The sequence below is a fragment of the Mustela putorius genome, unplaced genomic scaffold (genome assembly GCF_011764305.1).
Source record: "Mustela putorius furo isolate JIRA1106 unplaced genomic scaffold, ASM1176430v1.1 tig00003845_pilon_pilon_pilon, whole genome shotgun sequence".
Lineage (NCBI taxonomy): Eukaryota > Metazoa > Chordata > Mammalia > Carnivora > Mustelidae > Mustela > Mustela putorius.
The window spans coordinates 31,176,946-31,191,755 of record NW_025421998.1 but is presented as its reverse complement, the minus strand read 5'-3'; the positions used below and the strand labels follow the sequence as shown (position 1 = coordinate 31,191,755).

Genomic DNA, 14,810 nt, shown 5'->3' with positions numbered 1-14,810 from the left:
GTTCTAATTTCCTAACTTAAAAAAAATTTGCCTGGATTTAAAAAAATTGAATACCTGTCTTCCTCAAAGGTTGTATCCTAGACAGCACAAATGGTAAATTTAACCAAGTCCACATTACTTTACTGTTTACAGCTCAAAGTGCCATACAGTTAGTGAGGCAGCCTTCCTGCTATGTAGGCAAACATCTGTAATAGTCCAGGTTAAAAAAACAAAAAGTCGCTCAAAGTTATTGAATAGAGGTCCCAGCATAAGTATTTGTATGCTCTGTCAGATGCTTGATACATTTTTACACTAGAAATACACAGAAATTGAAAAGGAGGGAAAGGTGTCATTTTTTAACTCTTAGAGGATTACCAATGGTTGCTGTTGAGGTGTTTGGTGAAAAATCAGTTATTTCCAAATATAGACCCTAATTATTCCCTTTACCTTTGTGTATTTCCTAGAATAAAGGAATACTACATTTATAATCAGAAAACCTTTAAAGAGGGGCGCCTGGGTGGCTCAGTGGGTTAAAGCCTCTGCCTTGGGCTCAGGTCATGATCCCAAGGTCCTGGGATCAAGCCCTGCATCCTGCTCTCTGTTCAGCAGGTAGCCTGCTCCCCTCCCCAACCCCACCTGCCTCTCTGCTTACTTGTGATCTCTGTCTGTCAAATAAATAAATAAAATCTTTGAAAAACTAAAGAAAAGAAAACCTTTAAGGAAAGGGAGACTTGGAATAAATCATTGACACGAAGACTAAGTACCCTCCACAAGTCCCACTTGGAGAATAACAACTGCAGAAACTGCACTAGCACTGCAATTTAAAAGTGGAGAGAAAACACACACACACACACACACACACACACACACACACACACACGGCAGGCTTGTAGTAGACATTCAATACTGGGGGAATGAAATAACTGGCTACATACGTAAACAAGCCAAAACAAAAACAAAATGCATTCCGATTTTGAGGCAACACGGTAAGCAATCACAGAAACGACGACTTCGCCAAAACGTGGCTGACAGCTTAATGGGCACTCAATGAAAGAGCTTTTCCTTCCTGTCCTCCTCTCTCACTCTGACACGAGAAGACACATTCAAAACAAATCCTCCCCCAGCCCCGCCCCAAGCCTGATCCTCGCCCGGCTCCGGTCCTGAAACTGTCTGAAAGTCCGGGGCCTCACGGTGCCCAGACCCGGGCCCCTGTCAGAGCTCTCGCGACCGCGGACACGCCCGGTGCGGCAGACACAGCACGGCCCCCCGGTCTGAGGGACCCCCAGGGGCTCGCGCGCTCGCCCTCAGCCCTCGGCGCCGGCGGCCCCCTCCCGTCGCCGCGAGCCGCGGGCCGCGCCGTACCTGCACACCGTGATGAGGTTCCTCCTCTCCACCGCAGCATTGCGGGCGCTGAGGCTCTTCTTGCCGCCGCCGCCGCCGCCGCCGCCTCCGCCGCGGCTCCCGCTCAGGCCCCCCAGGCTCCGGGAGGCCATGGCGGGCTGACCCCCGCGCCCCTTTTGTCTGCTGCTACCCCTCCCACCCCCCACACCTGCTTCCCAATGCTCCTGTTCGTTTTGCTACCGTGGGGACACTGGCGAGTCGTGGGGGGAAGGAGCGGGGACCGACGGAGGGTGTGGAAGACCGCGGGGGAACTCGTACCCGGGCACTGGCGGCTCACGCTCCGCACCCAAGCTACACACACACACACACACACTCACACACACACTCACGCGCACACACGCACGCACCTCCCCCGCCCTCGCGCGCGCCGCCGGCCGCCAGGCGGAGCGTGCGGGGCGGTGTCGGCGCTCCCCGGCTTCCCGAGGGACCTCGGCTGCCAGCACGCGCGCGTGCCCGCCGGTCCGCACGCCCTACCACCTGCCTTCGGCCGCCACTCGCGCCCCAGACGCGACTGCTGCGGTGAGGCCACGAGCCTCGCACGCGCGGCCCCGCCCTCCCTGCACCTATCAGGTCAACGCAGTCCACCTGGAGCCAATCGCGACACGCAGGGGGCGGGATCGGCCTCGCGGCTTTTAAAAGCAAGGTGCTCGAGCACCGCCCCGGCGCGTGGGCAGCTGTCAAGACGCCGGGCTCGCGCTCGCAGCCCGCGTGCCGCAGGCAGCGGGCATGCAGCGGAGCAGCGTTGCAGTTTGCATGGGGATTGTGGGATGCGAGGCGCCGGAGAGACCCGGGAGGAATGCAGATCGTTGTCGGGAGCCCAGCTTTAACTGCTGGGATCTCTAGATTTAGCGGCTAATATTTCCACGGCGAAAGCCTATTCCCAGGTCCTCAGCCCAGAAAATGCGGCAGTCCGGCGCTCTCAGCGGACCCAGGACTTGACTCCCAGGAAAGGAGCAGGGTTCCTTTTGTCCTAACTCCCTCCCGTGGTTTGGAAAACAGCTACAAATAGGCCGGGGAAGGAAACTGCCCGTAGAATATCCCCCTTTGGGTTGTGATGGTAGGATTTCTTGACCGTCCACGCCACGTCTCTCCTACCTTGGCCCCAGCACGTCCTGCAGCCGGAACCGGCCGCCCACGTGAGAACGAGCGCGGTGCTAATGTGCACCCTTCTCGCTGCCTGGGCAGAGACCCCGAAACTGGATGAGGAACCGTGAGTCTCAGGGCAGTTTGGGCCTTGCTCTTCTGGGCTGCTCCCGGAGAAGAGGGCCGCCCTGGTCGTGCGTTTTTGGAATATAGCGCTCACTTTGCAATGCTTCTTCATCCTCCAGCCTTACCAGCAGGAGATCCTACCCTCTGCTGCATTCTCTGGCACTCACCTAAGTGGCTCTCTCCCTTTGCAACAACAAGCTCAGACTACGGAATGAGGTCCGTTAACTACTGTCCCTGTAGATCCTAGCACGGTACCCCGCATATAACAAGTTCTCAGTAAATGTTCGTTAATGTAACTTGAAGTTACATTTGGCATTATTTTACTGAAATTTCGCAATTTTGGTGGCTCCAGAGTCCATATAACTTTCACCTCTGGTTCTGAAGTTTTTGTCAAAGAACATTGTTACAGAACATAGTTTAGTATAGATATCCCTGTACGTCATGCATATTATACGAAGGAGGGACTGTTAACGGTGGAGGGAATACTGAACGCTTTAAAAACAGAGTTTTGTATAATAAAGCCGTAGATGACTAATATGAGTTTGTAGAAAATTTTAAATCTCTAAAATTATTAAAGCAAAGACAGCCCTTTCAGTGACTAAGTTTAATCATAGTAGAATAAAGATCAGTGTAGGAAAAAAATACTTGTCTCAACTAACTTACTGCAATAAACATTCACACATTAAAATTAGAGAAAATAACTTAGACTTTTAACTTTCACAATATTAAAAACAGGACTGTTATCTATGTTAGTGCTCTCATTCCCAAACATTTCTTGTCTTCTCTATGGTAACATGGAAGTTTTTAAGGAGAGTTGCCGTTCTAGAAGCTCCAATTAACTTGTTTCCTCTTGCTACACCAACAGTTTGAATTCAGAAGCAGCCATCAGGAAACAGATGCACTAACTAGACAGGCAGTCTCTGCAAAGTATTTGCACTGGCTATGACAAATACAACTCACACTGAAATTTTTATTATTTAAACACAGATAAAACTGCATGAGGAGGGACACCTGGGTGGCTCAGTGGGTTGGGCCGCTGCCTTCGGCTCAGGTCATGATCTCAGGGTCCTGGGATGGAGTCCTGCATCAGGCTCTCTGCTCAGCAGGGAGCCTGCTTCTCTCTCTCTCTCTGCCTGCCTCTCCGTCTACTTGTGATTTCTCTCTATCAAATAAATAAATAAAATCTAAAAAAAAAAAAAAACTGCATGAGGAAAGAGTGGAAAGCCATCAATTAGCAAGGAAATTCCTAGGTACCTGTGCTGGTTTTCCCAAGGGAGAGAAAACGCGCGCGCGCGCGCGCGCGCGCACACACACACACACACACACCACCACCCACCCCCCTTAATACTTATCAAGGAGACAAAACCGAGGGCACCCGGGTAGCTCAGTAGGTTAAATGTCTGCCTTTGGCTCAGGTCATGATCCCAGGGTCCTGGAGTCGAGTCCCGCATCGGGCACCCTGCTCAGAGGGAAGTCTGCTTCTCTCTCTGCCTCCTCTCTCTCCATTTCCCAGAATAAATAAAATCTTAAAAAACAAAAAACAAAACACAAAACAAAAGGGAACCTGGGTGGCTCAGTGGGTTAAAGCCCCTGCCTTCGGTTCAGGTCATGGTCTCAGGGTCCTGGGGAGAGCCCCATATTGGGCTCTCTGCTCAGTGGGGAGCCTGCTTCCCTTCCTCTCTCTCTGCCTGCCTCTCTGCCTACTTGTGATCTCTATCAAATAAATAAATAAAAATCTTTAAAAAAATAATAATTTAAAAATAAATAAAAGAAAACTGAGTGGACATATCAAATATGGAAGAGTGAGGCATCATTATTCTCAAAATTAGCTTTATAGTCTCAAGTACATTTTTTAAAAAAAGATTTTGTTTAGTTGAGAGGGAGAACATGATAGAGCACAAACAGTGGGAAGAGGAAGATGGAGAAGCAGACTCCCCACCCAGCAGGGAGCTGAACTGAGTTTTGATCCCAAGACCCTGAGATCATGACCAGAACTGAAGGCAGACACTCAACTAACTGAGCCGCCCAGGCACCCTCAAGTATATTTTCCTGTTGTTTGTGGTATATTTATATTTATGACTGAGACTTAGTAAAACCCCATCTTAGATGAATAGGTAATAAAGTTTTTTCAAATGCTACTTTTTGGGGGATTCAGTTGATATAGGTATTTGCTGAAAAAGATTTCTTGTTAAGAAAGGCCATTTTTTTATGTACAGTGAGTTATTCAGCTGCCACATGGGGGCCTTATTTGATAACGCTTTTTCTTAATTATCCTGAGCAATATGTCCAGCGTTTCCTTCTTTCTCTAGAAAACAAATCTGGAACTAATTAATCAATTGTATCCAAAAGCATAATACTATTATAAAGCCACATAACTTTTCACACTACTTTTCCCACTCTTTCTGGCACCGGTGGCAGTTCTGTATTTCATTTATCTGAGCATTTGAACCAAGGCTATTTGGAGATGTAGAGACTCCCAAGAAAAATAATGAAAATAGTAGGTGCCTAACTTTATGTATAAGAATACTGTAGAACTGAGTATTCACCATTTTCCCAACCTCCTCTTTTTCCCCATCAAGAAAGACAATATTACAATTCTTAAACACTCTATATCTAAATATCCTCAGATCTAAAGTGCTATAAGCAAGAGAGAAAGTACTAAACCATTGCTTAGTTTAATCCCAAAGTGACCTAAGCATGCCTAAACACAGGAGCACGACAGAAAAAATGGATAAATGTATTTTTTTTTTTTAAATCCACAAAGTGAGAAAAGGGATGTGAAGACAGAGCAGAGGTTAGACAGGAGAGAAGACAGTAAGTGCTGGCTTTGAAGATGGAGGGAGGGGGCCAGGAGCCAAGGAGCCCAGGGGGCCTGTGGAAGCTGGAAAAACAGCCCTCACAAACCCATGCCCTGGGTAATAGTGGAGACCCGTGGACCCAATCAGGCATGGAAGCAAGAACACAGAGAAAACTCAACAAGGGTAGCCTGGGAACATGGACTCTAGGCTGCTTCTGCGTTCCTGTGGAGGCCTCAGCCGCATAGGGAGGACCAGCTATGGTTCATCTTCATAAAGCCTTGCTATGGATGGAAGCACAGTTCAAGGCTGGAGCGTGTTGAGGGGATGAGAGGACACCCCAAAATGGAAGATAACAAGTGAAATACTTAAAGTCCATTGGCAGAATGTGCCAAAGGCAGACCCAGCCTTTTTTCTCCTCAGAAAACATCAGAAGAAGGGCCCCCGCAGGAAGGCCAGACTACCACAATTGTCTCAGGGTTTCCACATCCTGCTCAGGACCTGCAAGGAAGCAGAGACTACTTCCACACATGGCTTATGAGACTCGGTCTCTGGACTGTTTTCATTTGCCACATGAGCCAGTCCTCAAAACTATTTATTGGATGAATACAATAAAAGAGCAACCCAACAAGTGAATAAATAGACATGTTAAAAAGAACCAAATGTTGTCACAAAATTCACCATTTTCTTAACATGGAGGTGCAGAGCTGGCAGTGAGATGGGGATTGGAAAGGATCCTTTTTTTCTTTTAATCTCCCTAGGAAGGACCTGAATAAACATATCCCTCCCTACAGTCAGACTTACTGGCAGGTGTCCTTGGGCCCAGAATAGAAAGGTATGGCAGAGCTCTGTTGCTGCTGCTGTAATTGGATTGCAGGCAAGCACCCCCAGCGCCTCTCCCAGCACATTAGAAATCTGAGGGGGTGGGTGCTAATAACCCATAATCAGTGTTGCCTTTGCCAACAACCGAAAGAAAAATGAACCTTTAATTGAGCGAGACTTGGCATCAGTCAGTGATGGGACTTTAGTCAGGCAAAACCGACAGATTACTGAGTCAGACATCCAACTGTGAGAATTGTTCTCTACTGGGGTGAAGAATGCAAAAATGTGAATAAATGGCATATCTTACCCACCCAGGACCATAACTCACCGTGAAAAAAAATAGTCTATATTTGTTTTTAAATCTTCTGGAGTTCCTTTTCTAAGTTCTATTTTAGCAGAGCTTAATTTGTTTTGTAACTCCAAGCCCCTTCACAGAAGTGTTGTTTTATTATATGCTGATACTCGTTTCTAAGAGACAACTGAATATAATTAAATTAGCAGCTACCTAGCCAGAGAGCCAAAGAAGGAGCTTGAAGTATCAGTAGTGGGCCTGAGAATTCTGGCAGGATTGTGGTCGTGGGTTAGCAGAAGTTTAGGATCTCTTTGAAGTCCCACACATAAATAGAGCTACTGAAGAGCAAAACCAAGAAACCCAGCTGTGGACATTTACCACAAAACTCGCTGATGAGATGGTCTCATGACCCCAAGTGCAAAGAGGTTTCGAGGAATCACCAAGAGCCACAAGCCCTGGGTGCTCTCAGCAGCTGTGAGAAAGCAGAGGGAAGCCAAAGGGCAGCTACAGACCTAGAACGGGAAAATCTGAAAGAGCCAAAAGGTGGAAACACTCACAGGCTCATGGAGAACTGTGCAGGTACTGGGAGGGGCTTTGTCCAATCCAGTCAGGAGTGGGGGTTCTACAGTTAGCGTGGAACTATGAACTTTCCAAAATGACCCTCCAGGGTTCCCTTCTAGGACAAAACCTCACGTCAGAGGAAACTACGGGGAACAGAATCAAAACTGAGCAGGACTGGCGCTTTGGACTGAGAGCTGGCCCACCAAAACAGGTGAAAATCCAGGTGCAGACACTTGTGCTAACGACCCTGCCTCCCACCAACTTCAGGCAACCAGGTGCTTCTCTGTTTCTCTGGGGTCATTACTTTGTTGAAATATCTGGATACATTTCTGCAGCTCAACACTTGTCACTCTTTGAGACAGTTTTGTATTCACCATCTGGGTTCACCTTAATTTCAATCAATTAGTCCTAGTTCTGGCCTTCAGAGTTATAAAGAAGTCTCCTCCCTCTTCCATATATCTGGTTTCAAATAATTGACAACAGCTACCATGGACCCTCTTAAAGCACCTCTCTTTCAGGCCAAACATTTCTATATTGTACAAAAGCTCCTTCTAGAACATGGCTTCCAGAATCCTCAGCTTGGCCCCCTGCCTCTGGGCTTATTACAGCTCAATGCACAGTATAGTAAGAAAAAAAAAAAAAAAGCCAATCCTGGAACCAAAAAGCTTATATTTAAATTCTGGAAGCTCCACCTCCTGGCTAGTCTATTATCCTCTCTGGACCTCAGTTTTCTCATCTGTCATATGGGGATAATGTTATATTATAGATTTATACTGAGGGTCAGTGAGATAATAAATGTAGCCACTTTGAGAACTCTAGAGCCTAGACAAAGTATACATCAATGTTTGGGCACAAGTTCTCAAAGTTGTAGTATCACTGGTACCCCAACATGTATTTCTAGAAAGAGATCATTCCAGAAGTGATCCATTGTAAAGAGGATGTGGTGGAGCTATCTTTTCCCTTATTCTAGTCTCTAGGTTTTTCTTGATACAGTTTGGATTACACAAACTGGACAGGCATATCCCCTTGTTGGTCCTCACTGACCTGGTATTAAGTTGAGTAAGAGCCATTCCACTGACTCTCATTTCCTTGATTTTCTTAGACAAGGTCATATCAATGTTATACAGCACTATAATGAAGAGAGCTGCTATCAGCCCCATACAGAGGACCTCTTGTGCTAAATTAGACCAGTCTGTCATTCTTTCCCCAACTCAGCCCTAAGGAATATTTTTTCTAGCGGAGGGAATGTACAGAAATTTCTGCACCTTCCTCATATAAAAACATTTTTAAAAAACTCATGGAGCAAATTTTTCCATAAACAAAGCAAAAGAAAAATGACAGACTAAGAAACATACTTGAAAACTAATATCATGGACAAAAAGCTCATTTCCTTTATACACAGTACTCCTGCAGATAAGTAAGCACTGTTTCAGTGGAACAATGAAGGTGGAAGCCACATGAAGAAGAGAATGAGGGGAGTGGCATAGGGGAATATTAGATAGAGGGATATTTATATATCCTTTATATTAGATAGAGGGTATTTTATCTCTATTGTTTTGTTGTTGCTTTTCACCAAAATGACTTGAGCACATTTTAAATGTGACAGAATGAATCTGCTAAGAAGGAAAGGTTAGTAAACCAAGACAGAGAAAAAGTGATCAGAAAAGAGAATGCAAAGAAGCCATGAGTTCCAAGGCATGGAAGGATGAATTGAGCTTTGGTTAAAGGCACCAATTTACAATTGTAACAAGGAAAAAGGCTGAGAGTGTTGGTGCAGATGTAAGCAATTTTGAGATTTTATTATTAGAAAGTCCAGGAAGTTCCCACCTGATAGCTTCTGCCTTATCTGCAAAATGAAAGACATCAACGGGTGAGAAATTGAAATAGACCCTCTAATAGTGAGTAGTAGATTTAAGTTGACTAATGAAATCTAGAATTCTTGGTCAGTGTTTGAAGACCCATTTGAGTGTGATGATGGTGAAATCATATTGAGACATATCCACCCTGTAAAGTGATTTTCTTTGGTATTGTTATTGTCCTAGACATCTCATCTGGCTGCCATAGTGAAAAACCATAGTCTTGATGGCTTTAAACAATAGAGATTTATTTCCTCAAAGTTCTAGTCTGGGAAGTCCAAAATCAAGGTGCTAGCCAATTTGTTTCCTGGAGAGAATTCTCTCTCTCTCTGGCTTATCATTGACTGCCATTTTCCTTTGTGTTCGCATGATCTCTTCTTTGTGTGCAAAGGATGGAATTGGGAAGTGGGAGAAAGCCAGATCTCTGATGTCTTTTCTTGGAAGGGCACTAATGTAATCATCAATGCCTGCCCTAATGAGCTCATTTAACCTGAATTACCTCCCAAAGGCTCCATCTCCAAATGTTATCTCATTGAGAGTTAGGATCTCAATGTATGGATTGGGGGTGGAGAGGAACATAAGCATTCAGTCCTGAACAGTTAGAATCAGCCGGCATGCAGGTAATAAGGAAGATATTGATTTCAAGCAGAACTGAGATTTTATGGGAGCATAAAAGAAAAAGACAGAAATACAGGGAAGTTTGTCTTCACAAGAGTATGACTAATGCTCTTTAAGTTGGATATAGAGGGAAAGAAAAAAGGAGGGAACTGAGGAGTTGAGGTGGAGAAGGACCAAAGGACTGGATGGTCTGTTGAATTCCAAGAATAATCATAATGGGCATAGTTAAACGAGCAAACTGGGAGAAGAGATTGGATATTGTGGCCAGAGAGCAGTAGGCTTAGATTGCCTATTCTGATTACAGCAGTTATAGGTGATGAGAAAATCCAGTGTTTGTAATCACGGTATTGTGTGGCAACAGGGTGTGTGGATAGGTCTGATGATGAGAGCAGGTTAAAAAAAAAAAAATTCAGACGTCTGACTGTTGAATGGCCATTTATGTTGTGAAGTCACCCAGAATTATGGCAGGGTTTAGCATACACAGGAGCTATTGTGTTCTTACCTCCAATAATTTAGGGAGAGTAAGTGGAAGATTAGTAGATGACAGTATGGTCAAATCATTTAAACCTCAAGGACTGAGAGAAATTTTGTTGGTTTGCTTGCTTTTTACAAGAGAGTGGAGAAAAACGGCCAAGAAGTGGCAATAGAAACCAAGGAGCACACTAGTCTTCTGGCTCTAAGTTTTGAAAGGGATGAAAATATTTCAAAACAAAACAAAATGAAACAAAACAAAAATCTGTTTGAGAGTACAAGGGAAGCAAGAGTCCTCAGGGGAGATCTAGGCTTCCGTTGAGGAAAGAGGGTGGAGAGACCAAGAGCAAAAATTAAGAGGTCACCATGGAAGTGGTGGCAGATAAGGTCAAGATCAAAGAAGTGCAAAATATATTGGTACAATAAGGTAGGGTTGGTGAGGCTGGCATTACAGGCTGTGCTGAAGAATACCTTGACAGGTGTCACAAGTTGTGTTTGTTTGTTTGTTTTTTAAGACTTACTTTTTGGATAGTGGCTGATTAAAACAAACTGAATTTTGCCTTAACAGTTTCCTTAAGGAGGGCAACATGGACCGTTAGCTCCTTTCCTTTCCTTTTCTCCTTCCTTCCTACCTTCCTTGCTTCTTTCCTCCCTCCCTGCTTTCCTTCTTTGACTGACTTTCTTTCTTTCTTTCTTCCTCTTTCTCTCTCCTTCTCTCCAAATATTGGAGAAGGTATTTAACAAATGAAAAATTACAGACTCCAGACATTGCATGGATTATATCAATTAATCTTCAGAATTGTTCTCTGAAGTAGGTACTGTTATATTCTCCCATTTACAAACAATAAAACAGAGACTTAGAGAGGTTAAGTAACTTGCAGAAAGTCACACAGTAAGTCAGAGCCAAGATTAAACTCTTTATCTATTTGCTGCAAAATGGATCTATTAGATCCATCCTTTTTTTTTTTTCATTATGCCATCTTTTTTTTTTAATTGAAGTATAGTTGACATACAAAGTTACATTAGTTTCAGGAATATAACACAGTGATTTGACAGGTTTATATGTTGTGCTATGCTCACTACAATTATAGTTACTACATGTCTCCATGCAAACCTACCACAATATCATTGTCTATTTTCCCTATGCTGTATCTTTTTCATCCTTGTGACTTATCCATTCTGTAACTTGAATCCTATATCTCCCACTTCCCTTTACCCAGGTTCCCATCCCCCCCTTGGCCCCTCTGGCAAACATCAGTTTGTTTTTTATATTTATGGAGCTGTTTCTACTTTTGTTCACTGTTTTGTTTTTTAGATTCCACATATAAATAAAATTATATGATATTTGTCTCTTTCTTTGACTTGTTTCACATACATAATACTTTTCAGGTCTACCTATGTTGTCACAAATGATCCCATTCTTTTTCTGGGCAATTAATATTCCATATTATACATGTGTGAATAATATTACATATTTTACGTATGTATTATGAGTAATATTATATATATCTATATATAAATCTCACATCTTCTTTATCCATTCATCTGTCAATAGACATGGGTTGTTTCCTTATTTTGGCTATTATAAATAATTCTGTGATAAACAAAAGGGTCTCTGTATCTTTTTTTGGAACTATTTTTATTAACATATAATATATTATTTGTCCTAGGGGTACAGGTCTGTGAGTCATCAGGCTTACACATTTCACAGCACTCACCATAGCACAAACCCTTTCCAATGTCCATAACCCAAACACCCTCTCCCTATCCCCCACCCCCCAGCAATCCTCAGTTTGTTTGTGAGGTTATGAGTCTCTTATGGTTTGTCTCCCTCCTGAACCCATCTTGTTTCATTTTTTCCTTCCCTACCCCCAACAACCCCTACCCTGCCTCTCAAATTCCTCATATCAGAGAGATCATATGATAATTGTCTTTCTCTGATTGACTTATTTCGCTCAGCATAATACCTTCTAGTTCCATCCACATCATTGCAAATGGCAAGATTTCATTTCTTTTGATGGCTGCATTATATATATATATATATATATACACACACACACACACACACACACACCACTTCTTCTCTATCCATTCATGTCTTGATGAAAATCTAGGTTCTTTCTATAGTTTGGCTATTGTGGACATTGCTGCTATAAACATTTGGGTGCACATGCCCCTTTGGATCACTACCTTTGTATCTTTAGGGTAAATACCCAGTAGTGAGATTGATGGGACATGGGATAGCTCTATTTTCAACTTTTTGAGGAACATCCATGCTACTTTCTAGAGTGGCTGTACCAGCTTGCATTTCTACCAATAGGTAGGAGGGTTCCCCTTTCTCTGCAACCTCACCAGCATCTGTTGGTTCCTGACTTGTTAATTTTAGCCATTCTCACTGATATGAGGTAGTATCTCACTGTGGTTTTGATTTGAATCTCCTTGATGGCTAATGATGATGAACATTTTTTCATGTGTCTGTTAGCCATTTGTATGTCTTCTTTGGAGAAGTGTCTGTTCATGTCTTCTGCCCATTTTTTGACATGATTATCTGTTTTGTGTGTGTTGAGTTTGAGGAGTTCTTTATGGATCTTGGATATCAGCCCTTTATCTGTAGTGTCATTTGCAAATATCTTTTCCCATTCCATGGGTTGCCTCTTTGTTTTATTGACTATTTCCTTTGCTGTGCAGAAGCTTTTGATCTTGATGAAGTCCCAAAAGTTCATTTTTGCTTTTGTTTCCTTTACCTTTGGAGATATATCTTGAAAGAAGTTGCTGTGGCCAATGTTGAAGAGGTTACTGCTTATGTTCTCCTCTAGGATTTTGATAGATTCCTGCCTCACATTGAGGTCTTTTATCAATTTCAAGTTTATCTTTGTATATGGTATAAGAGAATGGTCGAGTTTTGTCCTTCTACACATAGCTGTCCAATTTTCCCAGCACCATTTATTGAAGAGACTGTCTTTTTTCCACGTATATTTTTTCCTGCTTTGTCTAAGATTATTTAACCATAGAGTTGTGGGTCCAAATCTGGGCTCTCTACTCTGTTCCACTTGTCTATGTGTCTGTTTTTGTGCCAGTACCATGTTGTTTTAGTGATCACAGCTTTGTAGTAAAGCTTGAAATCAGGCAACATGATGCCCCCAGTTTTGTTTTTCAACATTTCCTTAGGAATTTGGGTTCTCTTCTGCTTCCATATAAGTTTTAAGATTGTTTGTTCCAGCTCTTTGAAAAATGCTCATGGAATTTTGATCAGGATCAAGAAATTAAGCAAACCCCACACACAGGAAGAGAAATAATCAAGATTAGAGCAAATATCAAAGAGATAGAAACTAGAGATACAGTAGAACACACCAATGAAACTAGAAGCTGGTTTTTTGAAAGAATCAATAAGATCGATAAACCATTGGCCAAACCAATCCAAAAGAAAAGAAAGAGGACCCAATTTTTAAAAATTATGAATGAAAAGGGAGAGATCATGACTAACACCAATGAAATAGAAAGAATCATCAGAAATTATTATCAACAGTTATATGCCAATAAGTTAAGCATCCTAGATGAAATGAATACATTCCTGGAAACCTATAAACTTCCAAAACTTTATCAGGAAGAAGTTGACAACCTGCATAGACCAATATCTAGTAATGAGATTGATTTGATCAAAAAATTCCCAAAAAACAAGAGCCCAAGACTTGACAGATTCCCTGGAGAATTCTACCAAACATTCAAAGAAGAAATAATACCTATTATCCTGAAGCTGCTTCAAAAAAATACAAACAGAAGGGAAACTTCTAGACTCTTTTTATGCAGCCAGTGTTACCCTGATCCCCAAACCAGGCAAAGACCCCACCAAAAAGGAGAATTTCAGACCAATATCCCTGATAAATATGGATGCCAAGATTCTCAACAAGATCCTAGTCAATAGGATCCAACAGTACATTAAAAAGATTATTCACCATGAGCAGGTGGGATTTTTCCATGGGATGCAAGGGTGGTTCAACATTTGCAAATCAACCAATGTGATAGAACAAATCAGTAAGAGAAGAGAGAAGAATCACACGGTCCTCTCAACTGCTCCAGAAAAAGCATTTGACAAGATATAGCATCTGTTCCTGATTAAAGCAATTCAAAGTATAGGGATAGAAGGAACGTTCCTCAACTTCATAAAATCTGTCTATGAAAAACCCACAGCAAATAGCATCCTCAATGGGGAAAAGCTGATAGCTTCCCTTTGAAATGAGGAACATGACAAGGATGCCCAATCTCACCACTGTTGTTCACCATAGTACCAGAAGTCCTAGCAACAGCAATCAGACAACAAAAAGAAATAAAAGGTATTCAAATTGGCAAAGAAGAAGTCAAACTCTCTCTCTTTGCAGATGACATGATACTCCACCCCCAAACTACTAGAACTCATACAGCCATTTAGTAATATGGCAGGATACAAAATCAATGTACAGAAATCAGTTGCTTTCTTATACACTAACAATTAGAGAAATTAGAGAATTGATCCCATTTACTATAGCACCAAGAACCATAAGATACCTGGGAATAAACCTAACCAAAGAGGTAAAGGATCTATACTCAAGGAACTACAGAACACTCATGAGAGAAATTGAAGAAGACACAAAAAGATGGAAGACCATTCCATGCTCATGGATTGGAAGAATAAACTGTCTATACTGCCTAGAGCAATCTATACATTCAATGCCATCCCAATTATTCTAATATTGTTTCATCTTATGGTATCACTTATCTCTTGAATTCTCCCCTCATGGTCCAGTAGTTGTTCATCTCTCTTTTTTCAGC

At 42.7% G+C, this 14,810-nt stretch overlaps 1 protein-coding gene across 4 annotated transcripts in view; it reads right to left on the bottom strand.

Moving 5' to 3' along the window:
* The window catches only part of RUNDC3B (RUN domain containing 3B), a 143,568-nt gene extending 141,674 nt beyond the window's left edge, over positions 1–1,894 (bottom strand). For 2 of the 4 annotated variants that reach the window (XM_004739654.3, XM_004739658.3), the window contains exon 1: positions 1,342–1,894. In XM_004739654.3, coding sequence (XP_004739711.1) covers positions 1,342–1,472 — 131 coding nt within the window. In that variant the 5' untranslated portion in view covers positions 1,473–1,894. The remainder of the gene's footprint in view (positions 1–1,341) is intronic. The other 2 variants (XM_004739655.3, XM_004739659.3) reach the window with 1 other exon arrangement.
* Between the last annotated feature and the right edge of the window lie 12,916 nt (positions 1,895–14,810).